This window comes from Dendrobates tinctorius, unplaced genomic scaffold (assembly GCF_039654945.1).
Source record: "Dendrobates tinctorius isolate UK_male_01 unplaced genomic scaffold, ASM3965494v1 ptg000103l, whole genome shotgun sequence".
In the NCBI taxonomy this organism is placed as follows: Eukaryota; Metazoa; Chordata; class Amphibia; order Anura; family Dendrobatidae; genus Dendrobates; species Dendrobates tinctorius.
In genome coordinates this window covers 12,719,885-12,747,824 of record NW_027361771.1, presented here as the reverse complement: position 1 = coordinate 12,747,824, position 27,940 = coordinate 12,719,885, and the positions used below count along the sequence as shown (strand labels likewise).

The window sequence follows — 27,940 nt, the reverse complement described above, 5'->3', positions numbered from 1 at the left end:
GGTTAGTAATGGGTGTCTGATAGACGCCTCTTCATTATAAACCCTTGGGCTTGAAGTCAGAGGACATAAACAGCTGACATTAACCCCAAAACTTGTGTGATGACACATGGATTAAAAAACCTCCACAAAAATCAAGTTTTTTAGAAGCGGTTTTCCAGTCAAAAAAATGGGGCTATGGGGCCCCTGAGTGAAGGGGGGCTGCCCTGTGCCTGCGGAGCAGCAGCTGGAAACAGGATCCTGTCTCGGCTGCTAAAGCTAAATGAATATTCACGCTTCCCCACGCCCCTCTGGGCATGGAAAGGTGTGAATACCATTTCTCTTTAATAGCGGGCAGTATTAGCCACAGGCTGCAGCTAGCACTGCCCGCATGTAAAGCCCCACCACCACACACACACACACAAAGCACCGCACCACATACACATACGCAGGCACACAACACAGCACAGCTCACCTCCCCGCAGCACATCCCACGTCCTGCTTCTTGCCCGGGACAGCCCAGCTGGATGACTTCATCATCCAGCGCGCTGTCTCAGACAGAAAGCTGCCGGTGAGGAAGAGGCTGCCGGGATATGCTACTGCTACATGGAGGTGAGCTGAGTGACTGTGTGTCAGTATGTGGTGCTTTGTGTGTGAGTGAGGCAATGATGGAGGTGATGGGCAAAGATGGCGGTGGGGGGAGGCAATGATGGAGGTGATGGCCAATGATGGCGGTGGGGGGAAGCAATGATGGTGGTGATGGACAATGATGGTGGTGGGGGGAGGCAATGATGGAGGTGGTGGAATGGGCAGTCATGGGGGAGAATGACAGGGGTGGTGGGGGAGAAGGCAATGATGTAGGTGGTGATGAGGAGTGGACAATGATGGGGGTGGAGAGGGGCTGCATTATACTTTGAGGGGGCTACATTATATTCAGTGGGGGGCTGCATTATTAGACTACATTATATTCTGGGGGGCTACATCATACTATATGAAGGGGCTACAGTATACTCTATGGGGGGCTGCATTATTCTCTCAGGAGACTACATTATATTTGGGGGGGCTACAGTATACTCTATGGTGGGCTGCATTATTCTCTCAGGGGACTACATTATATTCTGGGGGGCTACACATTACTATATGAGGGGGCTACAGTATACTCTATGGGGGGCTGCATTATATTCTGTGGGGCTGCATTATTCTCTCAGGGGACTACACTATATTCTGGGGGGGGCTACATACAATATGAGGGGGCAGCATTATGCTCTATGAGGGGGCTACAGTATACTCTAAGGTGGGGCTGCATTATACTATATGAGGGGGCTACAGTATACTCTGGGGGGGCTGCATTATATTCTGTGGTGGGGCTGCATTATACTATATGAGGGGGTCTGCAGTATACCCTATGAGGGTACTACATTATATTCTATGGTGGGGACTGTGTTATACCTTATGAGGGGGTTGCATTATATTTTGTGGGGTGCTGCATTCTATTCTATGTGAGAGGGCTGCATTATATTTTATGAGGGGGGCAGCATTATATTCTATGAGGGGGCTACCCCTCTATGATTCTACCCCAACCCTTGCTAAATAAATAAGACATGTACTACCTCATATTATACCCTGATATTGGCGTGTTTTACCACACAATTGGTGGTCTTGTATTTATCTCTATGTAGCTACATAGTGGGCCCCAGGAATGATTTTCTCTGGTGGGTCCAAGGTGCTCCAGTCCGACGCTGGCTGTACAGAGCCATGGTGCGGTTTGGGGACATTTTCTACAGAACACTGCTTGTTATGGATTAATTACAGGCAGTTTCCCATAGGCTTCTGTATGGCAATATAAAATCCTGTCAGAATTTAAAAAAATGCCTCAGAAAAAAATTAATGCAAGTATTCACGTAAAAAAATTAAAGAAATCAGAGAAAGGCAAATGTGAAACGATATGGGAAAAACTCCTGTCTGGTGCTGACACGAACTGTGCACGTTATTGCTCTGCTCTCGTGAACCCGTCACCGCAGCAGCCGCCATGTTGCTGACGCAGGTGTCCGCCATACACTGACAGAAGCTGTCCGTGACCGAAATTACCTCATGACTGGGACCCACAAACAATACAGGCAGCCACACAAAAGAGCCGTCAGCTATCACCAAGCACCCCCGTGACGTCACTCTCAGCTGTCATTCACGCCGCATCCTCCTCTGAAACTACAAGATTACTGCCAGGCAAGGAGAGAGGGTGACAGACGAATGGGAGGAAGAGCTGGGGCAGTTTTAGGGGCGGGGACTCTTGGCATCCAATCAAAGAGAGCTAGAGGTCCATCCTTCCATATTAGCATCGTCTCTAGCAACAGGTGGTGACGTCACGGGGAGCGCGCTGCGCGGCCCCGCGGTGCTAAATATGGAGCTGTCCGCTGTCGGGGAGCGAGTGTTTGCGGCTGAATTGCTTCTCAAAAGACGTATCCGTAAGGTAGGCGGGATGGGGGCTGTTTGGGGCTTTTTTTAGCATTTGCTTTCCTTTTCGTTTGCCTTGTTTTTCACCGTTTCTCCAGACTAGGCCTCAATCCTCGAAATTGCATGAATTTCTAGCCGAATGCAGATAGGGGGCGCTGGGGAGCACCTGGAATAGGATCTGAAGGCTGGCCTGCAGTATGTCTGCCATCGGCTGTGGGTGGATAGCAGAGATCTGGGCAGATTGAGGAGCATTTTGGTAGCAGCAGAATGACAAGGGCTCAGATCTCCAGTCTCCGTGTCTTGTAGTGGTCTCCTGCCTCTTGTGAGGGGATGCTCCACAATGGGTGTGCAGGGGAGACCACTGACAGCTCCTGGTATTATTGTCTGACTGTATACTTCAGTATGAATATGGCAGTGGCCTAAGGATGGTGCTGATGAGCCCCAGTATATACTGTATGTATGGCAGTGGTCTGATGAGCCCCAGTATATACAGTATGTATGGCAGTGGTCTGATGAGCCCCAGTATATACAGTATGTATGGCAGTGGTCTGATGAGCCCCAGTATATACAGTATGTATGGCAGTGGTCTGATGAGCACCAGTATATACAGTATGTATGGCAGTGGTCTGATGAGCACCAGTATATACAGTATGTATGGCAGTGGTCTGATGAGCCCCAGTATATACAGTATGTATGGTAGTGGTCTGATGAGCCCCAGTATATACAGTATGTATGGTAGTGGTCTGATGAGCCCCAGTATATACAGTATGTATGGCAGTGGTCTGATGAGCCCCAGTATATACAGTATGTATGGTAGTGGTCTGATGAGCACCAGTATATACAGTATGTATGGCAGTGGTCTGATGAGCACCAGTATATACAGTATGTATGGCAGTGGTCTGATGAGCCCCAGTATATACAGTATGTATGGTAGTGGTCTGATGAGCACCAGTATATACTGTATGTATGGCAGTGGTCTGATGAGCCCCAGTATATACAGTATGTATGGCAGTGGTCTGATGAGCCCCAGTATATACTGTATGTATGGCAGTGGTCTGATGAGCACCAGTATATACAGTATGTATGGCAGTGGTCTGATGAGCCCCAGTATATACAGTATGTATGGTCGTGGTCTGATGAGCCCCAGTATATACAATATGTATGGCAGTGGTCTGATGAGCACCAGTATATACAGTATGTATGGCAGTGGTCTGATGAGCCCCAGTATATACAGTATGTATGGCAGTGGCCTGATGAGCACTAGTATATACAATATGTATGGCAGTGGTCTGATGAGCCCCAGTATATACAGTATGTATGGCAGTGGTCTGATGAGCCCCAGTATATACAGTATGTATGGCAGTGGTCTGATGAGCCCCAGTATATACAGTATGTATGGCAGTGGTCTGATGAGCACCAGTATATACAGTATGTATGGCAGTGGTCTGATGAGCACCAGTATATACTGTATGTATGGTCGTGGACTGATGAGCACCAGTATATACTGTATGTATGGTCGTGGACTGATGAGCACCAGTATATACAGTATGTATGGCAGTGGCCTGATGAGCCCCAGTATGTATGGTCGTGGCCTGATGAGCACCAATATATACTGTATGTATGGTCGTGGCCTGATGAGCCCCAGTATATACTGTATGTATGGCAGTGGTCTGATGAGCCCCAGTATGTACAGTATGTATGGCAGTGGTCTGATGAGCCCCAGTATATACAGTATGTATGGCAGTGGTCTGATGAGCCCCAGTATATACAGTATGTATGGTCCTGGTCTGATGAGGCTCAGTATATACAGTATGTATGGCAGTGGTCTGATGAGCCCCAGTATATACAGTATGTATGGCAGTGGTCTGATGAGCCCCAGTATATACAGTATGTATGGCAGTGGTCTGATGAGCCCCAGTATATACAGTATGTATGGCAGTGGTCTGATGAGCCCCAGTATATACAGTATGTATGGTCATGGCCTGATGAGCACCAGTATATACTGTATGTATGGTAGTGGTCTGGTGAGCCCCAGTATATACAGTATGTATGGCAGTGGTCTGATGAGCCCCAGTATATACAGTATGTATGGCAGTGGTCTGATGAGCCCCAGTATATACAGTATGTATGGCAGTGGTCTGATGAGCCCCAGTATATACTGTATGTATGGCAGTGGCCTGATGAGCCCCAGTATATACTGTATGTATGGTCGTGGCCTGATGAGCACCAGTATATACAGTATGTATGGTCGTGGCCTGATGAGCCCCAGTATATACTGTATGTATGGCAGTGGTCTGATGAGCCCCAGTATGTATGGTCGTGGACTGATGAGCACCAGTATATACAGTATGTATGGCAGTGGCCTGATGAGCACCAGTATATACTGTATGTATGGTCGTGGCCTGATGAGCACCAATATATACTGTATGTATGGTCGTGGCCTGATGAGCACCAATATATACTGTATGTATGGTCGTGGCCTGATGAGCCCCAGTATATACTGTATGTATGGCAGTGGTCTGATGAGCCCCAGTATATACAGTATGCATGGTCGTGGCCTGATGAGCACCAGTATATACAGTATGTATGGTCGTGGCCTGATGAGTCCCAGTATATACTGTATGTATGGCAGTGGTGTGATGAGCACTAGTATATACAATATGTATGGCAGTGGTCTGATGAGCACCAGTATATACAGTATGTATGGCAGTGGTCTGATGAGCCCCAGTATATACAGTATGTATGGCAGTGGTCTGATGAGCCCCAGTATATACGGTATGTATGGCAGTGGTCTGATGAGCCCCAGTATATACAGTATGTATGGCAGTGGTCTGATGAGCCCCAGTATATACAGTATGTATGGCAGTGGTCTGATGAGTCCCAGTATATACAGTATGTATGGCAGTGGTCTGATGAGCCCCAGTATATACAGTATGTATGGCAGTGGTCTGATGAGCCCCAGTATATACAGTATGTATGGCAGTGGTCTGATGAGCCCCAGTATATACAGTATGTATGGCAGTGGTCTGATGAGTCCCAGTATATACAGTATGTATGGCAGTGGTCTGATGAGCCCCAGTATATACTGTATGTATGGCAGTGGTCTGATGAGCCCCAGTATATACAGTATGTATGGCAGTGGTCTGATGAGCACCAGTATATACTGTATGTATGGCAGTGGTCTGATGAGCCCCAGTATATACAGTATGTATGGCAGTGGTCTGATGAGTCCCAGTATATACAGTATGTATGGCAGTGGTCTGATGAGCCCCAGTATATACTGTATGTATGGCAGTGGTCTGATGAGCCCCAGTATATACAGTATGTATGGCAGTGGTCTGATGAGCACCAGTATATACAGTATGTATGGCAGTGGTCTGATGAGCCCCAGTATATACTGTATGTATGGCAGTGGTCTGATGAGCCCCAGTATATACGGTATGTATGGCAGTGGTCTGATGAGCCCCAGTATATACAGTATGTATGGCAGTGGTCTGATGAGCCCCAGTATATACAGTATGTATGGCAGTGGTCTGATGAGTCCCAGTATATACAGTATGTATGGCAGTGGTCTGATGAGCCCCAGTATATACTGTATGTATGGCAGTGGTCTGATGAGCCCCAGTATATACAGTATGTATGGCAGTGGTCTGATGAGCACCAGTATATACTGTATGTATGGTCGTGGACTGATGAGCACCAGTATATACTGTATGTATGGTCGTGGACTGATGAGCACCAGTATATACAGTATGTATGGCAGTGGCCTGATGAGCCCCAGTATGTATGGTCGTGGCCTGATGAGCACCAATATATACTGTATGTATGGTCGTGGCCTGATGAGCCCCAGTATATACTGTATGTATGGCAGTGGTCTGATGAGCCCCAGTATGTACAGTATGTATGGCAGTGGTCTGATGAGCCCCAGTATATACAGTATGTATGGCAGTGGTCTGATGAGCCCCAGTATATACAGTATGTATGGTCCTGGTCTGATGAGCCCCAGTATATACAGTATGTATGGCAGTGGTCTGATGAGCCCCAGTATATACAGTATGTATGGCAGTGGTCTGATGAGCCCCAGTATATACAGTATGTATGGCAGTGGTCTGATGAGCCCCAGTATATACAGTATGTATGGCAGTGGTCTGATGAGCCCCAGTATATACAGTATGTATGGTCATGGCCTGATGAGCACCAGTATATACTGTATGTATGGTAGTGGTCTGGTGAGCCCCAGTATATACAGTATGTATGGCAGTGGTCTGATGAGCCCCAGTATATACAGTATGTATGGCAGTGGTCTGATGAGCCCCAGTATATACAGTATGTATGGCAGTGGTCTGATGAGCCCCAGTATATACAGTATGTATGGCAGTGGCCTGATGAGCCCCAGTATATACTGTATGTATGGTCGTGGCCTGATGAGCACCAGTATATACAGTATGTATGGTCGTGGCCTGATGAGCCCCAGTATATACTGTATGTATGGCAGTGGTCTGATGAGCCCCAGTATGTATGGTCGTGGACTGATGAGCACCAGTATATACAGTATGTATGGCAGTGGCCTGATGAGCCCCAGTATATACTGTATGTATGGTCGTGGCCTGATGAGCACCAATATATACAGTATGTATGGTAGAGGTCTGATGAACCCCAGTATATACTGTATGTATGGCAGTGGTCTGATGAGCCCCAGTATATACTGTATGTATGGCAGTGGTCTGATGAGCCCCAGTATATACGGTATGTATGGCAGTGGTCTGATGAGCCCCAGTATATACGGTATGTATGGCAGTGGTCTGATGAGCCCCAGTATATACGGTATGTATGGCAGTGGTCTGATGAGCCCCAGTATATACAGTATGTATGGCAGTGGTCTGATGAGCCCCAGTATATACTGTATGTATGGCAGTGGTCTGATGAGCCCCAGTATATACAGTATGTATGGCAGTGGTCTGATGAGCCCCAGTATATACAGTATGTATGGCAGTGGTCTGATGAGCCCCAGTATATACAGTATGTATGGCAGTGGTCTGATGAGCCCCAGTATATACAGTATGTATGGCAGTGGCCTGATGAGCCCCAGTATATACTGTATGTATGGCAGTGGCCTGATGAGCCCCAGTATATACTGTATGTATGGTCGTGGCCTGATGAGCACCAGTATATACAGTATGTATGGTCGTGGCCTGATGAGCCCCAGTATATACTGTATGTATGGCAGTGGTCTGATGAGCCCCAGTATGTATGGTCGTGGACTGATGAGCACCAGTATATATGGCAGTGGTCTGATGAGCCCCAGTATATACAGTATATATGGCAGTGGTCTGATGAGCCCCAGTGTATACAGTATATATGGCAGTGGTCTGATGAGCCCCAGTATATACAGTATATATGGCAGTGGTCTGATGAGCACCAGTATATACTGTATAAATGGCAGTGGTCTGATGAGCACCAGTATCTACAGTATGTATGGCAGTGGTCTGATAGCCACCAGTATATACTGTGTGTGTGTGTATGTATATATATATATATATATATATATATTTATATATATATATAGCAGTGGTCTGATGAGCACCAGTATATACAGTATGTATGGTCGTGGCCTGATGAGCCCCAGTATATACTGTATGTATGGCAGTGGTCTGATGAGCCCCAGTATGTATGGTCGTGGACTGATGAGCACCAGTATATATGGCAGTGGTCTGATGAGCCCCAGTATATACAGTATATATGGCAGTGGTCTGATGAGCCCCAGTGTATACAGTATATATGGCAGTGGTCTGATGAGCCCCAGTATATACAGTATATATGGCAGTGGTCTGATGAGCACCAGTATATACTGTATAAATGGCAGTGGTCTGATGAGCACCAGTATCTACAGTATGTATGGCAGTGGTCTGATAGCCACCAGTATATACTGTGTGTGTGTGTATGTATATGTATATATATATATATATATATATATATATATATATATATATATATTTATATATATATATAGCAGTGGTCTGATGAGCACCAGTATATACAGCAGCGATCTGATAGCCACCAGTATATATGGCCGTGGCCTGATGAGCACCAGTATACACAGTATATATGGCCGCAGTCTGATGGCCACCAGTATATGCTGTACATATATGGCAGTGGTCTGATGGCCACCAGTATACAATGTGTGTATATATAGCCGGGATCTGATGAGCACTAGTATATACTGTGTGTATATATATATATATATATATATATATATATATATATATATATATGGCAGTGGTCTGATGAGCACCAGTATATACTGTATATACAGCAGCGGTCTGATAGCCACCAGTATATATGGCCGTGGCCTGATGAGCACCAGTATACACAGTATATATGGCCGCAGTCTGATGGCCACCAGTATATTCTGTACATATATGGCCGCGGTCTGATGGCCACCAGTATATTCTGTACATATATGGCCGCGGTCTGATGGCCACCAGTATATGCTGTACATATATGGCAGTGGTCTGATGGCCACCAGTATACAATGTGTGTATATATAGCCGGGATCTGATGAGCACTAGTATATACTGTGTGTATATATATATATATATATATATGGCAGTGGTCTGATGAGCACCAGTATATACTGTATATACAGCAGCGGTCTGATAGCCACCAGTATATACTGTGTATATATATATATATATATATATATATATATATATATATATAGCAGTGGTCTGATGAGCACCAGTATATACGGCAGCGGTCTGATAGCCACCAGTATATATGGCCGCAGTCTGATGGCCACCAGTATATTCTGTACATATATGGCCGCGGTCTGATGGCCACCAGTATATGCTGTACATATATGGCAGTGGTCTGATGGCCACCAGTATACAATGTGTGTGTATATATAGCCGTGATCTGATGAGCACTAGTATATACTGTGTATATGGCAGTGGCCTAAGGATAGTGCTGATAAGCTCCAGTATATGCTGTATATATGGTCGTGGTCTGACCACCAGCGTATACTGTACACCGTAAACCCCTTTATATTTTCTGCGTCATCACAGGGCCAGAATGTAATTTGTTATAACAAGAAGTCGCCTCTTGCTGTTCAGACACATTGTTACTGCTGACTCCGGTCACTGACTGCAGCTGATCGTAGGGATAAATGTGGATGAGCAGTGCTGGGGTGGTAGGAGAGAAGGTTTTTCTATCTCACACCAACCATCCTGGGCTTATTGTGAAAGTAGTGATCCTCAGCCCAGGATATATCTGAGTAGGAACACTCGCAGCTTATACTTCCACAGCAGAATCCGCATGTTATCATACGGAATTTCAGTTTGCATTTTATCTGTGAGATGCAAATTGGCATGCTACATGATTATAAATCTGCATTACTGGTCTGTGCAGAAAACAATGTGTGCAGCGTGCTGCTGAAATGTGGCTGCTACTGTAATCTGCCGATTTTTCACTTCCCTTTTCTGCGTTCCTGCGTGTATCAAGCATGGCGTAGACTCACACTCCTGTTCCGTTTTTTCCAGCATGAGAGAATGTGCCAGATAAGGGCACTTTCACATTATATTTAATGTCATGTTCTCTTCTGTGTCCATGAGCGTCATTATTGCTGGGAGAGATGAGCTCTTTAAGAGTAAAGGGAATCTGTAAATGTGCTGTTATAATCGATAATGAATCTGCCTTCAGAGCTTATTTTAAACGTAAGGGGTGGTTACCAGTGTGAGACATGTAATGACTGAGTCTGCTGCTCTTCGGATCTACACGCCTCACACTGGTAACTCACCCTTTCATTTAAAATTAGCTTTGGAGGCAGAATGTCAGGGAGATCGCTGCCTGGCCCATTGATCTTAACAGCTCATTAACATATTAAGAAAAACGTGGATTTTTCTGGAATAAGAAATCAGATTGCAGAAATCAAGGTGTCATTTTATTCATCTTATAAGTGTTGATCCTACTGACAGATTCCCTTTAAGGCCTCATACCCATTAGCATTATTAATATCGGTCCATTGGTGCTCCTGAAAAGTCGGACGTGTGTCATGCGACTAGTACAATGTGACTTTTTTTTTTTTTTTTCCCACCTAGCATCCGTATGCAATGCGATTTTTACATTAGATTTTACATAGAGTAATTCTCTGCCTATTAAAGATAGTTTTCAAAGTAAATATTATTTATATAGCACCATTGATTCCATGGTGCTGTACATGAGAAGGGGCTACATCAAAATACAAATGTCACTTACAATAAACAAACGAACAATGACAGACTGGTACACAGGGGAGAGGACCCTGCCCTTGCAGGCTCACATTCTACAGGATCGTGGTGAAGGAGACAGTAGGTCGGGGGTTGCAGTAGCTCAGATGGTATTGAGGTGGCCGCGGGGTCATTACAGGTTGTAAGCTTTTTTTGAAGAGATGGGTTTTCAGGTTCCATCTGAAGGATCTGAATGTGGTGGATAACCCGACGTGTTGGGGCACAGAATTCCAGAGGATGGGGGATATTCGGGAGAAATCTTGGAGGTGTTTGGTTGAGGAGCGAATAAGCGTGGAGGAGAGGAGATGGTCTTGGGAGGACCGGAGATTACGTGAGGGAAGATATTGAGAGATTAGTTCAGAAATATACAGAGGAGAAAGGTTATGGATGGCTTTGTAGGTCAGTGTTAGTAGTTTAAACTGGATACGCTGGGAAAATGGGAGCAAGTGAAGTGATTTGCAAAGAGGGGAATCAGGAGTGTAGCGAGGAGAGAGATTATTTAGTCGGGAGTTAAGGACGGACTGGAGGGGTGCGAGAGTGTTCACATATGGGGTATTTCCACGTTCAGTAGAAATTGCCTTGTGTGTGTAGCTTACTGTACATGTATAAAAGCCATAAATATATCAAATTAAAAAATGTCGTGGGGTCCCCTAAAATTTTAATAACGATCTGAAGGAAAGTGGACTGCTGGCGTCTGATGTTTATAGTTTGGGAAGGGGGTAATAAACATGGAGCTTCCCAGTCTATTAATATCAGCTCACAGCTGTATACTTTACTAGTTATTAAAATGGGGGACCCCACCTATAAGGCTATGCAGACAACTGTGAGCTGATATTGATAGGGTAGGAAGGGGCCATGGAAATTGGCCCCCCTCCCAGACTAAAAACCTCAGCTCAAAGCCGCCCCAGAAATGGCGCATCCCTAAGTTGTGCCAATTCTGGTGCTTAGCCTCCCCTCTTTCCACTTGTATCCTAGACGCCTCTCCATTACTAGCCCCTGGGCTTGATGTCAGCTGCCAATACAAAGCTGACATTAATCTCACTTTCCACCGCACCAGGGCAAGTGGGAAGAGCAGAGGCTAAGTGCCAAAATTGGTACAACTTATGGATGCACCATTTCTGGGGTGGCTGAGAACTGATGTTTTTAGTCTAGGAGGGGAGCCAATTTCCATGGGCCCTTCCTAGCCTATTAATATCAGCCCGCAGCTGTCTGCCTTGCCTTTGCTGGTTATTAATTTTAGGGGCCCCATGTCATTTTCATTGTGTGTGGGGGTGGGGTGAGAGGTTTCTCGCATTTTAATAACCAGTAAAGGCTGACTATACAGCTCTGAGCTGATATGAATTGCCTTCGAAGCTCCATGTTTACTTATCACTTTCACAGGATGTAAACATTTGCTTTTCCTCAGCTGGTTATTAAAATGATGGAGGACCCCACACCATTGTTTTCTTTAAATTATGTAATTATTAGCTAAATCCATGAACATTAAACTACAGAAGCACTGCCCTAATTATATATGTGCCTGACCTCTTTCTATTTATTGTATTCTGACGGGTCACACAGTGAATTTACTGTATTCGGCTGATGAATATGCATAAAACTCGGACGGCACACTTGTGGCCTGTGTGTTTACGCATGCTTTTTTTTTTTTTTCTTTTTCTTTTGTTACTCGCACCCAATGACTTGCATTGACGAGTCTCAGCCAATATACGCGGCCAATCACAACATGCTGCAATATTTTTCTCAGTCTGATCTGAGCTGAGAAAAAAATTGCAGATGAGCTGGAAACCATAGAATAAAAATTAGTCAGAGTGCAATCTGATACCCCACCCCCAAGATGAAAGAGAGGAAAACAAAAAATGGTCTATGGGTGATGATACATGCTATGTCTTGCTGCGTTCATTCAAAATTTCAACCATCATGAAGTCCCATAGCCACATGATTCTCAAGCCAAATCATGTGGCCATTTGGAATCCCAGTCGGCAGAGTGTCTGCACAAAGTGCATCTAGGTACATGTGTCAATCACCCTAAGGGCTTTTTCTCACACCTTTTTGGTACTTGCGCTATCCTTAAGGCTAAATTCACACATTTGTGGGTTACCTTAAATTTGTGGGTTACCTTAAATCTGTGGGTTACGGTACCTTCCGAGGTGAGGGGGAAAAAAAAATAAAAAATCTATAGGTCAGTGTTCTCTCATCAAAAATGGATCCAGCAAGTCTATTTTTCACATACCGAAAAAATGAATCTAATGTATGAAAGCGGCCTAAGATATGCACAATTAGTTTCACTTTCGTTGCATGATTTCCCCTTGCTATTCTGATTCTCAGCTGCACATCCTACACAAGGGTACATGCTGCTGACTAATAACTATTTCTGCGCCCACACGAGATGCAATCAATGAGAAAGAAGCGTTTTCTTGTTTCTCGTCTGATGACCCCTCAAATTTTCACTGGGTGGCAATGATCAGAATCGTCTCTCTGTAGTTTGAGTATTATTAATATCAATATAAAAAAGAAACGAACATGTTCATAAAACCTTATAGGTTCTTTATTGGGATTTGCGAGAGGGGTCAACAGGTGACTTCCCTGGCAGTCCAGGAGTAAAAGCCAAACTTTTCTTCATTCTAAGTAGCACAGTTAACCAATGTCGGGAAGAGACTTTCATGGGAAAAAGAGTTAACAGTTCACAAATAGGTTTCTTCACCTCAGCCTTCACATCCCAAGGTAATGTAGCTTTCTTTACTCTTTGACCTTGTTTGCTTTCTTATCAGACCTGTCAGAACAAAAACTTAGAAAAAGGATATATTCTCATTGCCATGCAATAAAGAAAAAAACAGATTTACCTTTACCTGTGGCCAAGCATTTTTGTAGCCCTGATCACAGCATCATGGACATGAAATTGCTGGTATTGAAAGGTAACTTCACATCCCAGAGAGACAGAAGAATGTGGGAGTACAAACTTATGGTGACCTTTGCCACATTTGGAGCAGGAATGAATGTGTCACATGGATTTATGTCTTGCTACATCAATTAAGGAATTTGCTCCTCAGACCATTTGGGTGCATCACAACCCTGGACCAGACCTCAATCAGGGGACAATAAAACTTTCACACTTCTCATCTATGAACTGCCTCATTATTTACTGCTACAACTGTTTTCTCCTCTTCCCACATTAATAGTTCTGCTTTATTGTCCTGCTGTGTATTATGTGATTCTTCAGATTTTCTGTTATTCTATGCCTGATGAAGGGACCTGAGTAGTCTAAAAAGCTTGCTATTTATTACCATCTTTTCAGTTAGCCACTAAAAGGTATCAACCACTGAGGACTCTCAGATTTTATTTTTTTTTTTTGGAAGAACTATAGACCTTTTTATGGTTTGTCACAAGCAAAATTAAAGATGTTTAGCTATATGGTTATACTATTTAGAACTATTGACTAGTATATTTTATTTCAGTTGCAGGGTGTTTCTTCATCAATCCTAGTCTAAATTATCATAATGTTATAGAATTTACGTAGCACTTGGGCATTTTTCATACTGTCCAGACCTCTTCTTCTTTTTTTTTTTTTTTTAAATTCTATATAAACTGATTAAAAATAAAGTAATTATTATTTTTGCCCTCCAGGGTCGCATGGAGTATTTGGTGAAGTGGAAAGGCTGGTCTCAAAAGTAAGAGAATAAATTATTTTGATTGTTTTACTCATAAATTATAAACAAACTAACGAAGGGTCCAACATATCTCGTATTACCCTAACTAACCTTGACAATACTTGTAATACATCTAATATATGCTGCCAATTCTAAATTAGAAATGTGATACATCCATGCTCATTTACAGACCCTTTGGACACTGTGAAAATGTATAATATTGTGCGTCACTTCATGCAGTTTGCATCAGTGTAGCGTTTTCTTAGTCAAAACACTTCTTTTTTTGTTATATAACGGAGCCACTCCTGAGATACAAATTACTATCGAGAAATATCTATTCATATTACTGTATATGCAAAGTCAATAAGTGTTCTAAGACCAGTTTCACACATCCATGAAACGCTAATCTGTTGCTCTGATGGCAAAACCCTGTCCGACTAGCGGGTTTCCTGACCCAACCTAACTGCCTCGTGTGAGGTAGCCCAGGGTCAGGAGACCCTCTAGTTAGGCCAGGTATTGCAATCGCAGCACAGGCTGTGTATCATGGATGTGTGAAACCGGTCTTGGGCTTTAGGCTTTCATCTTTACAGATAATTGGGGGGCTAAAATCATGCACACCCACTTAACAATGATAGTTGATATGTGCTAACATTTAAATGGACTGCATTCAATCAAAGTACAGGCGCTCAGTGCATCATGACGTGACCAAAAGGTTAAGTACACCTTCTCAATTGCTTGGTTTCCATCTATCTCCTCCCTTCCCTGGCACTGAAGCCAGAGCTGTCAATCAAAGAAGAGCGAGTGGAGATTGAGGGCAAACAAGCAGGTGTGAAGGTGTATTTCATTGATTGGTCACACCTTTGTGTATCTGGTGGTGGGACTTTATCATCACAGAATGAGTGTTCAAACCTGAGTCCCTTTAACTGGGACAAAGTGGAATACCACACAGAATGCTTGATTCTGATCCCTGAATATTGTACTTGTATCTTGGTATCAAAGCCATAAATTAAAAGGGTTGTCCAGAGTGGGGATAATACACTCCATGACTGCCGAATCATGACCGCATGTGTACACAGTCATGGGTCACCAGTATTCCGACTTCTAGCAGATGGTCATTGCACACTTGCGGTCAGATGTCAGTTAGCCTAAGGCTACTTTCACATGTCAGTTTTTTTGTCCCGGCACGATGCGGCGAAAAACCGGACTATCGGATTCGGTCGCAAACGCAGACATCGGATCCTTCTTTCTGCCGGATATATTCCTGGCAGAGAAGATCTTCCGGGCATGTGCAGTGCGAAAAACCGGTCCGGCGTTTGGAAAAAAAGGTTGCATGCAACGTTTTTCCAGACGCCGGATCGGCAATTTTGACCAAATCCGGCAAAAACCGGACGCGCCGCATAGGCATCCGGCACAATGCGGCGATAATGAAACTCTATGGGAAAAAAAACGGACCCGGTGGCAAGAGGCGCCGGATCCGGTTTTTACACATTTCGCCGCATCGCGCCTGATGCAGAAAAACTGACATGTGAAAGTAGCCTTTTCCCCTTTTCCTGTTTCTCTTGATTCACTTCTATTGAGAAAAGCCGAATATGTCTAGTTGGCATGTGACTGCAATTTGCATAAATGTGGTCTCTTGACCTTCCACTCACATCGGGGAAACTTGACAGACCTTTTAAAGTGTTAAAACCATGTCATGGTTTGGACAATGCCACATGGTGCAGTCATAAGGCAGTCCAACACTGTAGTTTATGCACAAATAAGCATAGTTTGCACAGTTTTGACTTTTTTTTTTTTTTTTTTTTTTGGTCATCTTCCAGGTACAGCACATGGGAACCTGAAGAAAACATCTTGGATGCTAGATTAGTTGCAGCTTTTGAGGACAGGTAAAAAAAAACCTTTTTTTTTCTACCTTAAATTTTAATAACAAGCCTAAGGTTGGTGACACAAAGTGGCTATTTATCTCTTACCACAGAGAGCGAGAGAGAGAATTGTATGGGCCAAAAAAAAGGGGTCCCAAGCCGAAGACTTTCCTTCTCAAGGTAACATTTGCATATCATTCATTTATACACTGACTTTAGCCCCTTTTGAGACCTTGCCCTTTTTCGTTTTTGCGTTTGTTTTTCGCTCCCCTCCTTCCCAGAGCCATAACTTTATTTCTCCTTCGTCTCATTGGGGGACACAGATACTGTGGGTGTATGCTTCTGCCGCTAGGAGGCTGACACTAAGTGAAAAAAAGAGGTTAGCTCCTCCTCCGCAGTATACACCCTCGCCCCTATTGCGGGCGGAAATCAGTTTTTTGCTTAGTGTCCTATGGAGGCACACACAGTCTGGATCTCTCCAGACTATTTTTTTCTAGTTTACTATGAAGATGAGACAGGGGCGACGGATCCTATTGAAAGGGTCCGATCTCCCCAAACCATCAACGGGCGAGCACGTGTTGAGTATCGTCTCCGCGTATCCTTTCCCGCGCCGAGGGACATCTCTGGGACTTTTCCCCAGACATCTATTTTTTTCTTTGTTTTTTATTTTATGAAGATAAGACAGGGGCAACGCATCCTATTGAAAGGATCCGATTTCCCCAAACCATCAACGGGCGACCACGTGCGAGTATCCCTCCACGTATCCTCTCCCGCGACGTGGGACATTATGCCAGACTTAGCCCTGTCCACCCCTAGGTATTGAAACCATGGGCTTGCACAGAGGCACAAGACTAGTCTGTGCGGCCCCCACTGCTCCACCAACGCTAGACGGCGGTGCTGCAAGGTGGCGGACGGTCCCTCTCCTCACCCCCTGAAGGGGTTAGATGGAGCTAGGGTGCCTGCACCGTCCTATTTTTTATCAAAGACCCCCTCATACCTGCTGGATCTGGATCCGTCAGGACAGGAACGCTGCGCCGGTCAGTAGTGCTACTTTTGGTACCGCGCCCCCCCAACCCCCCCCCCCCCCGGTCGGGTATGGGAAAAATTGAGGCCGCGGCTTCGGCCGGAGCTAGGCCGCGGCCGGAAGTTCCGCCCTCGGGGCCGTGTGTCACTTCCGGCAGCCCGCCCCGCACTCGGCGGCGGTAAAAATCGGGGCCCCGGCTTCAGAGCACGGGCTAGGCCGCAAGATGGGAGTACCGCCCCTAGAGCGATTTTACAGGCTGGTGCGCGCCACAGATGTCGGCATGCGATTTAAAGGAGCATCCAGGACGGGGGGCGCAGGACTGGGGTAAGTGCTGCCCGAGAGGCTACCTCCTCCCCATATCCCCAGCAGCGGACAGATACAGCATGTCCGAACAAAAGCAAAGACGCACACGTTCTTTTACGCGGCATGCATCTCTTGTCGGGCTGCGTTTCCGCGGGTGCAGAGCAGCATTTATGCGAAGCCTGCGAATCCAAACGCGCCCAGGAGCCCTCCCCTGCGACCGCGACCAATGTGTCAAATGCCCCGGAGTGGGCCCGATCACTGTCACAGTACATGGCGTCGCTTACGAGAGCAATAGAATCCCTTCAAGCCCCAGATAGGGGCAGGGACAGTGTCTCGCCGCCTTTAGAGGGAACCCTCCACCTCACAGGAGCCTCCGGCCTGCAGGGGCCACCCTCACTCCAGGCAGACCCGGGGGAAACGAATCCACACGGTGTCGCCCAGTCTATCCGGTGCCTTCGGCATCCGTAAGATCTGCTTCTCGCTCCCCGTCACCAGTGGTTGATAGCGAGCAGACCTCAGATTGTGACTCAGACGAGCCCATGGACCTGGACACTCCAGGGTCACGTGAAACAGTGGACAGCCTCATAGAAGCCATCAATCAGACCCTGGGGATTGAGGATGATACCGCAGCGGCTACGGGGCGTAAAGTGGCAGGTAAACTGGTGAAGCGGCTGCACAGAATTTGTTCCTCTCACCCTGAGTTTGAGGACATAGTGCAGCGGCACAGAGAACGTCCAAAATTGCTTTTTTCTCGGGTTAAAAGGCACTCGAAACGTTATCCGTTTGCTCCAGACCTCCGTAAACAATCGATGGAATCCCCGATAGTGGATCCTCCGGTTTCACGCCTGGCCACTAAGACCCGGTTATCTGTCCCTAGGGTTTCCTCGATTAAAGATCCCACGGACTGCCTTTTTGAGAGCCTAGGTCGTTCAGTATATGAGGCATCAGGGTCTGCACTCACTCCCTCGTTCGCAGCAACTTGGGTAGCCAAGGCTATGATATCATAGTCAGAAACATTAAACAAGGTCACGCAGGAGCAGGATCTACCTGCAGAGATCTCGGAGGTCAAATGTCAGATGACGATGGCCGGAGATTATGTATTGAATGCGTCTTTGGATGCTGCCAATTGTTCAGCACTTGCTGCCGCTATTGCAATCTCTATCTGAAGAGCCCTGTGGTTGAGGACATGGCGGGCCGATTCTACTTCCAAGAAGTCCTTGACTTCCCTGCCTTATCGGTGCGGCCGCCAATTTTTGTATCAATTTATCTCCGACTCCACAGGAGGACAGAGCGGGTTTCTCCCTCAACAGAAGGTTAAATCTTTTTTTCGTCTCCCGGTTCAGGCACGTTTTCGGGCCTTTCGCAGTGCCACCGGCCATTCTAGGCCGGGCGTGACAGCATTGGTCAGGTGGTGGCCGCTAAGCAGCCTGAGCCTGGTCCGGGACCCGAATAGGAGACCGGTCCGGGGTCATGCGTTAAAAGACTCCGGGTGGACTACGAGGCCCAATTCCGCCACCTCAGGCTGCCCCAATCAGGATGGGGAGCGGCAGGCCATATAGAGCCAACCGATTGGGGAGAATGCGTGCTCAACAGGCCAGATCGAGGGGACCCAGATCCTAAGGATCATCGGCCAAATGACTCGAGGTCTTTACCAAACGACACCAGCAAAGTGGGCGGCCGCCTACTCTGTTTTCACCACGTCTGGGCCAACATCGCTCACGACGCATGGGTAAAAGAATTGGGTGTCCTCCAGTTACAAAATAGAATTTGTCAGATACCCTCCAAGATGTTTTTTTCTTTCCCGGCTTCCCAGGGTGGATACCCAGGTAAGGGCTCTATTGGGAGCCATCAAGTCGCTCCTGCACAACGGAGTCATTGTTCCAGTGCCGGAACACAGAAGAGCTCAGGGATTTCATTCCAACCTTTTTGCAGTTCCCAAAAAGGACGGGTCTGTCAGGCCTGTTTTTTGGACCTGAAGCTTCTGAACAAATTCATCAGGATCAGACATTCCCGGATGGAGTCTCTCTGTTCAGTCATAGCGGTCATGGAGCAGTGAGAATACTTGGCCTCAATTGACAGCCAGGACACATTTCTGCATATTCCCATTTTTTCCTCCTCATCAGAGGCGGCTACGCTTCGCCATCAGCGTTCAGCATTTGCAGTTCGTAGCGCTACCCTTCGGGCTAGCCACGGCTCCCAGAGTATTCACAAAGGTTATGGCAATTGTCAGGGCCACACTACATTCTCGAGGCATAGTCATCTTGCCTTATCTGGACGACCTCTTGGTCAAGGGCCCGTCAATACGGGCATGTGAGGAAGGTGTCAACATCATGCTAGATACTCTTGCCGCTTAGATGGTTGGTCAATGCAAAGAAATCATCCCTTGTGCCAGCTCAGAGGATCTCCTTCCTAGGAATGATCTTCGACGCTTGCTGAAGGTTGATAATTCTCCCTCAGGAAAGGGCGCTAGTCTCCGGCAGGGAGTCCGGACACTACGCCAACCAGTCCCTCATACCATCCGATCCGCGATAAGGATCCTAGGGAAAATGGCGGCAGCAATCGAAGCGATAACTTTCGTCCAGTTCCATCCTTCACCCCCTGCAGCACGCCTCGTGTCAGCCTGGGACAAGAATCCTTTCACGCTCGATCGGTGGTGCAAACTGTCCTCTCAAGTCAGGCAGTCGTTCGGATGGTGGATAACCAGTTCTTCTCTGGCCTAGGGGAAACCGTTCCCCCCATGTCATGGGTTGATAATGACAATCAATGTCAGTCTCCTCGGTTGTGGAGCGGTGTTTCGCCACCACACAACCCAGAAACGGTGGTCGCCACAGGAGGCACGCCTCCCGATCAACTTATTGGGGATACGAGCAATTCGGCTGGCTCTGCAGAAGTTTCATCACTTTCTAGCAGGCCGCCCCGTCCGGATTCCATCGGACATCGCCACGGCGGTGGTTTACATAATTTGTCAGGGGGGCACCCGCAGCAGAACAACCATGCGCGAGGTGGAGCACATTCTTCAGTGGGCCGAAGCAAACCACTCGGTGATTTCGGCTGTCCACATCCCGGGCGTGGAAAATTGGGCGGCAGACTTCCTCAGCCGGCAGGGTCTTGCATCCGGAGAGTGGTCTCTACATCCCAAAGTTCTTCAACAGATTTGTCAACTGTGGGGAGCTCCGGATGTGGACCTGATGGTTTCCAGAGTGAATGCCAAGGTGCCCACATATGTCGCTCGGGCCAGGGACCCGCAGGCATTCGCAGTGGACGCGTTGGTTCTACCATGGAACCAGTATCGCCTCCCATATCTATTTTCCCCACTGCCACTACTCGAGAGTCAGCAAAGGGATCAAGACGGAAGGGGGGCTGGCGATTTCTGCTGGCCCCGTGGAGCGTGGTACGCAGATCTAAGGCAGCTGCTCGCCGATGTTCCTGGGCGCCTGCTAGAGCGCCCAGATCTACCGTCTCAAGGGCTAATTTGCCACCCGAACTCAGGGACCCTGTGATTGAAGGCAGGGCCATTGAATCTTGGATTCTAACCCAGGCAGGGTTCGGGAGCAAGGTGGTCGCTACAACGATTAGCCCCTGGAGGCCTGCTTCAGCATGAATTTACCACCACACCTGGAAGGTGTACTTTGCTTGATGTCGAGGCCGCGGTGTTTCTCCGCTAAGGTTCTCGATCTCCAACATCTTGGTTTTTCTCCAGTCGGGCTCAGAGAGCCCGGATAGCTCAGTCGGTAGAGCATTAGACTCGGGCTTTGCCCCAGGTTTCCGCATGAGACAAATGTCGGCCTTATCCGTCCTGTTCCAGTGCAGGGTTGCTACCAATTTGCAGGTGAAAACTTTTCATCCGGGGAGTGTCCCACTTGATACCTCCCTATATGGCGCCGATGGACGCCTGGGTTCCTAACATGGTCCTAAGTGTTCTGCAGGAAGCTCCATTGGAACCGCTTCAGGATATCGCTTTGAGGTACTTTTCCTGGAAAGTTGTTCCCCTAGTGGCCATCACTTCCATCAGGCGGGTTTCAGAGCTGGCGGCTCTATCCTGCCAAGCTCCGTTCCTCACTTTCCATAGGTATAAGGTGGTCCTCAGACCAGCCCCTCTTCTTCTGCCGAAGGTCGTGTCCTCTTTGTCACATCACTGAAGATGTTGCTTTGCCTTCATTTTGTCCAGCACCGGTGCACCGCGGGGAAGAAGGCTCTTCACACGTTAGACCTGGTAAGAGCCCTCCGGAGGTACGTGTCACGGACAGCACCCTTTCCTCAGACGGACACGCTGTTCGTGCTCCCTGAAGAACGCAGGAAGGGACTCGCTGCCGCAAAGTCGACCATAGCCAGATGGATTCGTTTGACTATTCAGGAGTCCTACTGCATTAGAGGCACGCCGATTCCGGCAGAGATCACAGCGCACTCTACCCGGTCGGTGGGCACCTCTTGGGCGCTTCGGCACCAGGCTTCGACAGAACAGGTTTGCAAGGCAGCAACCTGGTCCAGCCTGCACACATTTGCCAAACATAATATCCATACTCAGGCCTCGGCGGATGCAAGCCTGGGTAGAAGGAGTCTCCAAGCAACGGTGGCGCACCTTTAAACAGGAGGTGCATGTAGCTTGGATCGGTGAGTCAATCTCCCACCCAGGGACTGCTTTAGGACGTCCCACAGTATCTGTGTCCCCCAATGAGACGAAGGAGAAACATGGATTTTTATGAGTACTCACCGTAAAATCCTTTTCTCCGAGACGCTCATTGGGGGACACAGCACCCACCCTATTAGCCAGTTGGCTCTTGTTTAAATGAATGTGTTTTCTTATTTGATATAGGGGTGGTGTTTTCCTTTGGACATGTTGTACCTGTATTAAGGCTGATTTTTTTGTCCTCCTACTGCTTTGGCACCAAACTGATTTCCGCCCGCAATAGGGGCGAGGGTGTATACTGCGGAGGAGGAGCTAACCTCTTTTTTTCACTTAGTGTCAGCCTCCTAGCGGCAGAAGCATACACCCACAGTATCTGTGTCCCCCAATGAGCGTCTCGGAGAAAAGGATTTTACGGTGAGTACTCATAAAAATCCATGTTTTTTTTTTTTTCCCATCAATATGGCCATGTGAGGGCTTGTTTTTTGCGGACAACTTGTACTTTTGAACGACACCATTGTTTTTACCATATCATGTACTCAAAAATGTGGGAAAAAAAAAGTGCAATTCTACAATGTTTTTTTTTTTTTTTTTTAATTTATTTTTTTTTTACCATGTTCACCAAATGCTAGAACTGACCTGCCAATATGATTCTCCAGGTCATTATGAGTTCATAGACACGAAACATGTCCAGATTCTTTTTTTATTTAAGTGGTGAAAAAAAAATCCAAAGTCCGTTTAAAAAAAAAAAAAGCGCCATTTTCCGAAATCCATAGCGTCTCCATTTTTCGTGTTCTCAGGTTGGGTGAGGGCTTATTTTTTGCGTGCCGAGATGATGTTTTTATTGATACCATTTTGGTGTAGAGACAATCTTTTTATCGCCCGTTATTGCATTTTAATGCAATGTCGCAGCTACTAAAAAAACGTAATTCTGGCATTGACTTTTTGTTTTTCGCTACACCGTTTAGCGATCAGGTTAATTTTTTTTTTTATTTTTTTTTTCATTTATAGATCAGGCAAATCTGAACGCAGCGATACCAAATATGTGTATGTTTCATTTTTTATTTTGTTTTATTTTGAATTGGGAGAAAGGGGGGGTGACTTAAACTTTTATATATATTTAATGTTTTTGAAAACTTTTTTTATTTTTTATTTTGTCATGCTTCAATAGTCTTCATGGGAGACTAGAAGCTGCCATAACCCAATCAGCTCTGCTACATGCAGGCGATAAGCACTCACCTGTATGTAGCAGAATACCTCATTAGCTATGAGCGCCGACCACCTGGCGGCGCTCACAGAAAGCTGGCAGTGACAACCATAGAGGTCTCCAGGAGACCTCTGGTTGTCATGACAACCCATCAGTGACCCGTGATCACGTGACGTAGGTAACCGATGGGCGGATTTCCGTCCGGAAGCGCATGCAGTAAATGCCGCTGTCAAGAGTTTGACAGCGGTATTTAAAACAGCTGTTCAAAACAGCTGACATGTGCCGAGAAAGATGTGCACTCACCGCCAAAGCCCACATCAAAGGGAGAGAAGCGACCTGCGCTGTACTAGTACGGCTCAGGTCACGAAGGGGTTAAAGAGCCTCTGTCCTCACAGAATGACTGTGCAAACCAAGTTCATGCGTTCACCATCCAAACTGCTTGTTTTCTTTGTATCTCTGTCCTTACACGTATCTCTGTCCTTACACCTCCTTTCTTGATTGACCGCTTTTACTTTATAGAGCCAGAGAAGGGCAGAGATGGTGGAAAGGTGCACTTAAATGTTTTTTCTCACCGAGGGGCACTGAACGCCTGTACTTGGTTTGAACAGTCATTCTGTGCGAACAGACTTGTGTTAAGTTGCACCCAAGTTTAAGCAGCAGAAAATGGGAGAATAAATGTTTTCATGGTAATTTTAAACTTTCTGGTGGTCTAAGTGAATTAAATGGCTTTGTCAGTGTTTGGAAGAGCTAGTAGAATTTTGTAATTTTTCTTCTTAATTTAGCAAAATCGAGGCCTGTGGATGCCATTTTTCTAAGTTATAAAGAGCCATTAAAAAAAAAAGAAAAAAAACCCCTGTACTTTCGTTACTGCTAACTTCTCCTTTCCAATATCCCTTCCGGTCCACGTTACATCTTCTGATTGCCACTGCAAGCACTGTAATCTCCGGGCCTCTTTCGGTAGCCCAGGGTCTTGCGGCTCTGAGTCCTGTAACTAAAAGTTCTGGTGATTTTATTTGCCTCCTCAAGACTTCAGTGCTGTGTTGTCAGTAGGCTGAAGGCAATGTGCACCCTCCATTCTGCACTGATTGAATGGATTACTGCTGGTTGGAGAGCTAGAACTGTGCAGCTATGAGCTGCTGTAGAGTTATAGCCATGACAAAATGCTGAATGCTGTCTATACATCATGATGAGTTTTCTCTGCAGAGAAAATACTTATTTTCCACCATAATTTGCTAAATAAATCTTGCCAAATCAGACAAGGTGATTTTCTGGATCTGTTTTCTCATTTTGGCTCTGAGTTGTGGTCTACCTATGATGTCAGTTACAGGCCTATCTCATCTTTCTAAGTGGGAGAGCTTGCACAATTTGTGGCTGACTAAATACTCCCCCCCCACTGTATGATATTGTACTACATATTTTTGGAGACCTTTTCATATTTATTGTAGATGTTTGATGAACTTGAAATTATCATTGTATTTTAATTTTACAGGCACAGGCAAAAGCAAATGCGAAGACCTATGAATTCCGCAGTGAGTCTGCGCGAGGTTTACGAGTTCCATATCCAGGGCATCCTTCTCCAGACTTGCAGTCTAGGTCCAGAGAAGGCTTGAGAAGTATTCCTTCCTCTTCCCAGGAGAGTAGTGAAACGCAAGTTAACCTCTTTAATGAAAGGTTGGGAAATTCAGATATCGGAGAACATTATCCTTTAAAGATTAAAAAGAAAAAAAGTCACCATGCAAAACTCCTTCACAAGGCCAATGTTCAGACCTTGAGAATGCCATCTGCCAATCACACAGGTCAGACTGAGCAGGTAAATTCTGCCAAAGCAGATGATTCTAGACCGCTAGAGTATCATTCCACACATGGTGTCATACAGCTTGCAAGACGTCAAAACTCAGATTTGGGATCTTCAAGTCAGATTGAACATTGTTTCATATCTAAAGAACATGGACTTGTGCAAACTACACAACATGGACTTGGAAAGTCAAGTACCAACACCTCTTTACATAGGACAAAGAACAAGGGTGACCTCTTCAAAGATGGTGTCATCCCTAGAACTAAGATCAACTCTCAATGCCAGGAAAAGGTGTCTGACTTCTATGGGGAAGCACTAATAAAACGTGGGAGGAAGCCTTCTCTTATTGCCCGTATTCCTGTAGCCAGGATTTTTGGAGAGCCGGAAGAAGAACCATGGCGACCCCGTGTGGACAACTTGGAGAAAGTAGTAGTGACAGATGTGACTTCTAACTTTCTGACTGTGACTATAAAAGAAAGCAACACAGACCAAGGCTTTTTTAAGGATAAACGATAAGTATTTGTATATAGTATGCGAGTTGCTAAATTTCCTGTTCATGTTTTATGTTTTTGGTGAGTAAAAAAAATTATATATTTTGTTAGTTCTAATTAAAGTATTCATTTTTTTTTCCCTCCCCTACATACATCCTGTGCATCCATCCAAAATCTGGGTTGGATATTCTAAAGTTCCAGTGCACGCCTGTTGTTTTTTTTTTTTTTTTTTTACATGTATTTTATTTATTTTGTTTTTTTATTTAACATTGTACAAATACAATTACACGCCCAGTGTATAACCCTGCCAAGTGGAAGGCAGTACACAGTTTGCTTTGTGTAACCATAAATCGGCTGTCTAATCAAGCTATTGAAACCATCCTTTTTCAAAACAATTATCTAAAAGACCGAATTGTTTTTGCCAGAATTCTGGCATAGGACACATTGAAATGTTGCATAATTTTTTTTTTTGCTTTGTGACTTTTGGTGTTTTTATGCCATTCCCAGCCAGCTACCGCCAACCTTTAGAAAATACAGTGGCGTTGCAGCAGAACCAGGCGAGACAATTCACGAGTGACCGAATTTATGATGATTAACACCACTAAAGTGGCGTAAATTACAGCAGATATGTTCTTCTGTATCGTTTCCTAGAGGAGGCGCAGGTGATGCATAGTTCATTAAAAGGCACGTGTGCTGCAGAATGATGTACAAAATTCCAGTTTTGATGAATCGGCCCAAAAAAAAAACAGATTTTTAGGGGGGAATTTCTTATCTTCTGTTATACCATGCAACAGAAACTTAGACAGTTAAAATCCCCAAACATCCCATTTAAGGTGTCCATGCATGTTCTGTTTATAGTTGTCTATTCCGAATCCCCCATATAAACGAATGTTGTATATTTTCAATGGAGAGGGCAGAAAGCCGCTGCCAGCGTCTTGACCATGGCTTTTCTGTTTTGTGAGCAAAGGGATCTGGCCCTAAAGTCTAAATCCTTCTATCCTCTGTCATCTGTTCGATGACTTAGGAGGCCTTATTTGTGGCCTGTCCCACTGATTCGACTTACCGCTCACACAAACTCAATTGTTTTCAATAGTTATGAACAAAATTCTTTATTGAAATATAAGGAATAATAAAAAATATATTTTGGATAGCAAGGTCCCTTGGGAGAGGATGCATTATAAGTTATTAGTAGAGCTAAATAATTTCTTTATTTTATGGTACCCAATCTCATTGATGTAGCCACCCAAATGAAAAGCTCCTTTTTCTGATTTTCTCTTTTCTTTTTGCACTTTAAAAGTATAAAGTTTTGTGAAGTTCCTTTTCTGTGACCCGATAGAGTTCCTACAGCCGACGCTTTCCTTATGCAATAGTGATGTCATTTATTCTCCTATAAAACAGTCATGTACAGAATGTTTGCAAAAATGCCTATGTGTAATTCTTGACTTGGTCATTTTTTTTCTATTAGTGTTTTACACCTGTATAAATGTAACCATATAGATATTATACATATAGAAGCTAATTATTAAATCATTATTACACTTATTGACTGCAATGATGTGCAATGGACAATTCTAAAACTAGCTGTGAAATCGGGTATCTACAAAAAAAAACTAACTTTTAAAAGAAATACAGATAATGTCTTTTTACACTACATCGTTATTGTTTTTATATTTGTACAGTTGCTTATTAAAAAGGAAACTAAACATTCTCTCTATTCTATCTTCATCTGTTGCATGGTAGTAGCCATTTTGGGCTAGGAAGTGGCTGATTATAATGTCAAAAAGGATGGCATATATAGTCCAGAGAAGTTTCTAAAGTGGTTGTCCAATCTACTCCCAATGTTACAAGTAGTGATGAGTGAGTTTACTCTTTACTCGGGTTTTTGGAAGTGCTCAGAGACTTAGTTTTCGTCGCAGCAGCTGCATGATTTACGGCTGCTAGACAGCCCGAATACATGTGGAATGCCTGTTTGTTAGGCAATCCCCTCATGTATTCAGCCTGTCTAGCAGCCGTAAATCATGCAGCTGCTGCGACGAAAACTAAGTCTCCGAGCACTACAAAATACTCGGAGACCACCCGAGCATGGTCTGGGAAACCCACTCAACGAGTATACTCGCTCATCATTAGTTACAAGTTGCAGTGATGCGTTACTAATCATAGGCTTTAACTTATGTAAAGGCATAAGCAGCTCCAGATGTGTCTCTGATGATACTCCATTCCTGGACCCAGCCTGCTGCAGACAATCGCAGACCTTGGAGGTAATATGACCAAAGAACTTGCTCTCGTCATCACATGTCCCTGG

General features: G+C 45.4%; 1 protein-coding gene across 1 annotated transcript; it reads left to right on the top strand.

Moving 5' to 3' along the window:
* The first annotated feature begins 2,286 nt into the window (after nucleotides 1–2,286).
* Nucleotides 2,287–27,346, top strand: CBX8 (chromobox 8). The gene is made up of 5 exons (XM_073588092.1): nucleotides 2,287–2,443; nucleotides 14,313–14,356; nucleotides 16,153–16,218; nucleotides 16,308–16,374; nucleotides 24,842–27,346. Exons 1-5 carry the CDS (start codon nucleotides 2,375–2,377, stop codon nucleotides 25,661–25,663), a joined length of 1,068 nt encoding a protein of 355 aa, XP_073444193.1. The 5' UTR covers nucleotides 2,287–2,374; the 3' UTR covers nucleotides 25,664–27,346.
* The last annotated feature ends 594 nt before the right edge of the window (nucleotides 27,347–27,940 follow it).

Coding starts and splice junctions, on each gene's coding strand:
- CBX8 (XM_073588092.1), top strand. CDS start 2,375: ATGGAGCTGTCCGCTGTCGGGGAGCGAGTGTTTGCGGCTGAATTGCTT. Junction 2,444..14,312: donor TCAAAAGACGTATCCGTAAG/GTAGGCGGGATG, acceptor TTTGCCCTCCAG/GGTCGCATGGAGTATTTGGT. Junction 14,357..16,152: donor TGGAAAGGCTGGTCTCAAAA/GTAAGAGAATAA, acceptor GTCATCTTCCAG/GTACAGCACATGGGAACCTG.